This window comes from Zingiber officinale, chromosome 5B, assembly GCF_018446385.1.
Source record: "Zingiber officinale cultivar Zhangliang chromosome 5B, Zo_v1.1, whole genome shotgun sequence".
NCBI lineage: Eukaryota > Viridiplantae > Streptophyta > Magnoliopsida > Zingiberales > Zingiberaceae > Zingiber > Zingiber officinale.
Window position 1 is genome coordinate 3222717 of NC_055995.1, and position 7023 is coordinate 3229739.

At 32.2% G+C, this 7023-nt stretch overlaps 1 protein-coding gene across 1 annotated transcript in view; it reads left to right on the forward strand.

Moving 5' to 3' along the window:
* The window catches only part of LOC121983925 (kinesin-like protein KIN-6), a 28767-nt gene extending 23893 nt beyond the window's left edge, over positions 1 to 4874 (forward strand). The window contains exons 14-20 of the mRNA XM_042536623.1: positions 559 to 670; positions 756 to 862; positions 1233 to 1338; positions 1421 to 1509; positions 3712 to 3836; positions 4270 to 4339; positions 4545 to 4874. Coding sequence (XP_042392557.1) covers positions 559 to 670; positions 756 to 862; positions 1233 to 1338; positions 1421 to 1509; positions 3712 to 3836; positions 4270 to 4339; positions 4545 to 4631 — 696 coding nt within the window. The 3' untranslated portion in view covers positions 4632 to 4874. The remainder of the gene's footprint in view (positions 1 to 558; positions 671 to 755; positions 863 to 1232; positions 1339 to 1420; positions 1510 to 3711; positions 3837 to 4269; positions 4340 to 4544) is intronic.
* The last annotated feature ends 2149 nt before the right edge of the window (positions 4875 to 7023 follow it).

A 7023-nucleotide genomic window follows, 5' to 3' on the forward strand; every position in this document is an offset into this window, starting at 1 on the left:
ACACTTATACCATTTTCACATGGAGTAAGGATTAGATAGGACAACATCTAATATGAAATTCTATCAGTCAATATCAATCATATAAAACATTTTGTATATTATCCTCTTGTAGCACACAATCTGGTACCACCAAAACTCATTCCACAAATACAATTCAGCACATACATGTATGTCCTTTTTTTCTGTAGCTTACCCATATCTCCAGTGCTTTATGTAGCTCATCTACTACTATACTTTGCTACCTGCACATTCTCTCATATATGCATCTTGTAGACCATTGACATTACATTTTATCATGCTATAATACAAATAATTTCTCAATTTTCTGTTCTTTTGGACTTGAATTTTATATATGTAGTGCAGTTTAAGCTTGAACACATGCAGGGACACACAACACACCACAGATGACTTACACTTACGGTTATGAATTTGCTTTCTCTTTATCAATGATCTCATTATATATGACACACAACACACCACAGAGGACTTGCACTTACGGTTATGAATTTGCTTTCTCTTTATCAATGATCTCATTATCTATTTACATCTATACCACAGCTGGTGGATCAGATGCCTGCAAGTTTACATGGAGAAACACTCATCCAAGAAGATTTTAAGGTGCTCTCTGATTGCGGTCCTTCATGTACCTCAGGGCTTATAAATGATTCAGGTATAATTTATTGTTGAATACGATAACATTTTTTTTCTCTATTTAACTAACCAACAACATTTTGATGGTTTTTCCATTTTCACAGACATCACTGGTGGATGCTCAAGTCCTTTGAATAGCATCATGGATAATGAGTCCAATTTTCCTCCTCCATCTGTTAAGGAAGCCACTCATCTCGAAGAAAATAGTAGGGTTAGTTTTTTTTCAACATCTGTTCTCCGATAACACATTATTCTATTATGTGAAATTACACAATTTGAAATTTGTAGGAATTATTAATTTATAATTTAAAAATCTACTCGAGCCTCTATTTATTTATTTATTTATTTATTTATTTTGTGTCAGGGGTAATGTTCTAGTTCTTTTATACATAATGAAACATCATTCTTTTCTCATCTGTTAGGTTGATTTTTTTTCTGCCCATATGCAAATTTTTATTCCCTTATCTTTTTAATATATTCAACCTTTTACATACCTCTCTTCTTTGTATTATGCTAGCAATTCTTCTGTCTGCTTTTTGTTCTTTACATTATATTAACGCAACCATTGCTTTATATCACAGCTGACAAACAGGATAGATAATTTGGCTGGAGAGACACACATCCATAACGATATAAAAGAAATGCTGGACTGCAGCACTAGGACAACATATAATTTAACTCAATCTGGTAAATGTTTTTTTTTTCTAATGATTCTTACTATTTTAACTTGTAGATAATTTTTAAACCTAATTATCCTTTTTTCTAACAGACAGGGTTACTGGAAACTCAAGTCCTTTAAGTAAAAATGGTTCATCTTCATTGGTGGGAGAAATCACTTATTCAAAAGAAAACGAAAGGGTATGATTCTCTTTCATCATCTATGGATGATGTTTTATTTATCTATTCATGTACGGATGATTTATTCAAGATGGTAAGAACTCTATGGTTGTTTCCACTGTTAGTTTAAGAATTTTCATTTTCTGTTTAATGTTTTAGCTCTTTTGAGCAAAATAGTCCAAATGCTCAACTTCCTAACAATGCAACTACTTGAAAGTCTAAAAAATAGTAATGCATCACTGGATGATTGGTGCAAAATTGAATTCCTATCAATTTCACGTGGTTGTAGAATCTCACTTGATGATGTTGCATTTTAGAGAGGTGAAGACAAAAGTTACTCAAGTACTGAATTCATGTTTTAAACTTAAATTAGAAAATTTAATGCAAAAGAAACTAGTTACTGGATGTTTAATCTAAAATTATGCAATGGCACATTTTTTATTCCAAAACACGTCAGTTTTAAGTTCACTTTTTGATAAATTTTATGATAATTCACTGTATTTTCAATTTGGTGTCAACTTTCCTGAAGATGACCAAGCATTCAGTATCTCTTGAAACTTAAGACAGTAAGAGAGGACTCAACTTATTTGGGCTCAACTTAAGGTAGTAAGTTTTATACTTTATTTTAGCAAATTAGAAATTTGACCCACTGCTGACATCAATAATTCAGCATTTATCCCATTTCCACGTGGAGCAAGTATTAGATAAAACACTAGGATTTTCACATGGAGTAAGAATTAGATAGCACAATGTGTAATATGAAATTCTATCAGTCAATACCAATCTATAAAACACTTTGTATATTATCCTTTTGTAGCACACAATCTGGTACCACCAAAACTCATTCCGCAAATACAAGTCAATACTCACATGTATATGCATTTTTCTGTACCTTACACTTATCTGCTGCACTTTATGTAGCTCAACTACTATTATACTTTGGTACCTGCACATTATTCTCATGCATGCATCTTGTAGACCATTGACATTACATTTTATCCATTGACATTACATTTTATCATGTTGTCGCTCTTTATAATTACTCCATCTGGTCAATGCTCATTTTATCCATTGACATTACATTTTATCTCACATGATCTGTAGATGATGTTTTATTTATCTGTTCATATATGGATGATTTATTATCAAGTTGGTAAGAACTCTACCTTGTTTCCATTATTAGTTTTAAGAATGCCTATTTTCTATTTAAATTTTTAGTTCGTTTGAGCAAAATGGTCAAATGCTTCACATTCCTAACACTGCAACTACTTGAAAGTCTAAAAAATTAGCAATATATCACTGGATGTTAGTGCAGAATTGAATACCTATTAATTTCATGTGGTTGTAGAATATCACGATGATGTTGCATTTTATAGAGATGGAGACAGAAGTTACTCAAGTATTGAATTCATGTTGCAAACATGAATTAGGAAAAACTAATGCAAACGGGATTATATACTGGCAGTCCAACTTGAAATTATGAATGACATTTTTTATTTCAAGATGCTTGAATTAGTTAGGCATCAGTCAGTTATTTAAGTTCATTCTTTGATAAGTTTTATAATGATTCAATATATTTTCTGTGGTAATTTCATGTCAAATTTCCTAAAGATGATCATGCATTTAGTATCTCTTGAAACTTAACGCATTAAGAGAGGACTCAACTTATTTGCATGCACTATACGATGATTAATTGGTTACATTGGTCATGGGCATAAAACCTTCATAAGAAAAGGGATTTCAATTTTATCTCTATTGCCTTCTTCAGTCTTCACCATTAAATGCAATCTTAATTTGTCAAACTTGGGACCTTCTATGAGCAAGTTACATTGTAGTTAGTGACGTTGATGTCATTTGACTTTTTAAGAATTGTGAAATGTTGAAGTGAAATGCACAATTTATTTGTGTTGTCAATCTTGTTTGGTATTTGTGCTCTGGTTGCCTTTGTATATTATTACCTAATTGATTGGTGTAGCTTACACAATATTTTGAACTCGTGTGATCATGTCTTTCTTGCTTAAACTTATTCTTTTCTGGTTTGTTGATTTAGTTCTTTTGCTGGCTGTGGGACATAAGCTTTTCCAGTGTCCGGCAGAAGTTACTTTTCACTATGCTTTTGGAATTTTCTTTCTCACTTTAATATGTATTTTTTTTTCATTTAATGCCATTTTTTTTACTGCTTTTATATTTTCACCAACTTTGATTATCATTCTAATTCAACAGTTATCAAAGCCAGATTTGTTGCAAGTACAGCATGCCAAATCAATAGATAAGTATCATCAGCGTAGAATCCTAAAAGAAAAAAATGGCGTCGTCTCAAAATCTGCAAAAGCTGACAAACCGAAGAGGTTGATTTTTCCAACTGCTTGAATCTTCTCTTTATATTTTTACAAGTTGTTTCCGTGTTGTCTGTTTTTATATGGTGCAAATAGCCAGCTTGAAGGGGCATAACCTCTGTAAGCCTATTTACCTTTTATCTTTTTTTTTTTGCAAGTTGCTTATCTTTCAGTTTGGCTCTTCTTCATACACAAATTCCTAATTATTTGATGTCATGCTATTTCTGTGTTTAAATTTCTTCCCGTTGTCCTCATTGTTATAGTATCCAAATAACAAAAAAATTTCTTTAAAGATGGCTTTGCAATCGTTATTGAGTAGACAAATGCATCAGTTAAACCGTCCCCGTGTCTTGTTCGTCAAAATATATGCCTTTTCAATACCAGGAAAACATATATGCTAACTAAATTACTCAACTGAGGCATTTTTCTATATGTTCCCTTGTAGGAGGTTGCTTCCAGCATCAACCATGTTACTGAAGGAGATGACAGGTCTTGACATAGAGGCCGGTAATCAGGTTTGTTGCTTAAAACTTCTTTTACTGGTACCAACCTTGAGTGGAATTAGTGAATATACCACAGGATATTCGTCTTATTAGCACATAGTTTCATTACACAGAGTAAGTAAAAAAAATGGCGAGAATTTTTGTACACATCGTCAGAGAGTAGATGACTGCTTTATAAATTATACGGTTCTTAATTTACTTTGTCGCTGATTGGCAGGATATTAGAGGGAAAACTACAAAAGGAGAGCAAGGAATAGCTCAGAATCATGACTCACTTTTTAATCTTTTAAGAAAGCAATCCTAAAATCATCGGCAATTTAAAGCTGACCTACTTTATACTCGACTTGCATGAGAAATAGCTTGTAGATACTTCAAACTCTGCCTTTTGCATAACTGGTATGAGGAAGTAACACATGCGGACATACATTGTTAACATATTTGTTTGCCTATAGATGTAATCTATATGGCAGTATGGATCCTGATTTTGTTTGACAGGGATTTTTCTGTAAAAGCAATTCGTATAGATTACAGTATTGTCTCTCTTTCAGAGGATTTGCGGTGTTTTTAAATGACACTCCTTTGTTGACTAGAAAGCAATTTATTCATAAAAAATAATTGATATATGCTTTTTTATGTTTAGTGCACATGTATTTTTTTTTTTTTTTTTTTGTCTTTTAAAGATCAAATTGATTAGTTAGTTTGATTTGTATAGGCCCATTTGATTAGATCGATTATTTCATCTTGTTCGCTTGGACAAAGGGTTGATTAAGTTGCTTGGCTTGAATTGGCCGTCCAACTTAATTGGCCTGTATTATCTGAGTAAATCACTTGACCCATGTGGTTCGATTGGATTGGATGACTTATTTGAATTGTAGATTGATTGCAGTGTTTGGCCTCTTTCAATCGGTTTAATTGATTTGCTCAGCTCATTTGACTCCGTCTCACTTGTTAGGTTTGATAAACTTGATCGGCTTGACTAGATTCACCAAGTCATTAGGTTTGTTCTGATAGATTGATTTCGTTTGGTTTGTTCAACTTGCTTAGCATGTTCAAATCAATGGCTTACTGCATATGCTCAATTCTATTGGCTTAGTTGGCCTAACTTGATCAATCAACTTGTATCAATTAACTCGTATAATTGAAAATGATTTATATTCATAAAATAAAGAGCTTTGATATGAATAAGAAAGACCATTTTTATTTTTTAAAGTCGTTTTTCAAATGTTTATCACTAAAAAAGATATTTTTTAATCATAATTTTACATTATATTAAATATTAAAAAATTTAAAAAATTAAAAAGGTTGTTTTTTGGTAAAATAAACGGAGGGCAACATTTGCGAACAGCTGATGCTAATAATAAACTAATTATAAAAGTAATATTTTGCTAAACGCATTTGAATTCTAATTATATAGAAGTATTTTTCAATATTTATGGATGTTAAATTTTATTTTAGTTTCTATAATTTTTATTCAAAAATTAGAAATAGTTTTTTTTTTTGTTTTTTTGTTTTTATTTATGATTTAAAATTAAAAGTTGATATATATATCGTTAATAAATTTATATCCTTAATAAATTTATTCATTTTACATAATAAATTTATTTTCATGCAGTTCCTAAATCATTTATAAAATTTCCATCATATTTTATTTTATTATAAGTATTTATTTTTCAAATAATATTTTATATTTTTTATATAATTTATATTTTCAAAATTTTTTTATACATATTTATATTTTTATGTATTTATATAAATTTTATCATTTTTATATTTTTTATATTTATTAATTATATATATATATATATATATATATATATTTTAAATATTCATGTTATAAAAAAATAATTTTAATACGATATTCAAAATATAATAATAATTATATAAACATATTATTGATGGTATTAAAATTATATTTAGATAATTAAAAAAAATAATTTATATAGTGATGCAGTGATAATGAGGGGCCCATTCCCACGGTCACGGTGGAGGTCAAGAGAGGTCAAAGTCAAGGTGGTCAACGCGTAGATGGTATCGTTCGGTCGGGCGAAGCATGTCCCGACCGAGGATAAGGCTCAAACCCGCCGTCGTCTTTGACATGGGAAGCAATCAAACAAACGACGCTCAAGGAGACAATGTGTAGAAGCCGAGCTGAGCGGCTACCCAGCTCGTCCTGGCAGCAGACCTCAATAGTGACAAAGTGGACTTCCGGTTGAGTAGACACACATTGAGGAATAGCGAGGTTCCGACCGACCAGACGGGGCACCAGGGCGGTGGAATTTCGACCGAGCAGCTAGCCCACTCGGCCTAGCAGTACATTCTTGATGATATCTAGTGATATCCTTTTGGGAGTTGGTGCCGCCGACACCGAGCATGGACTGCTAGAAAATTGTACGACGGAAGCTTCCACTATCACTTCAGAGATATGCTCGGCCTGTTAAGGTACTGTGTCAAGGACACTTTACTGACAATTCTTTTTAGGAAAAGTTTTAAGAAGCGTGCTCGCCTTGAGAAGCATGCACATACGTTACTGGAGCTCTATATAAAGGGGGGGGTCCAAATATCGGTGGAGGTATGTAATATTCACGGTTTACACTACAGTCTTCTTGTTGCTCCGTCTTATTCTTCATCGCCGGTAACTGACTTGAGCGTTGGAGAGCCAATGCCGTTGACCCCTTCCCTAACTCGGCACTGACGTA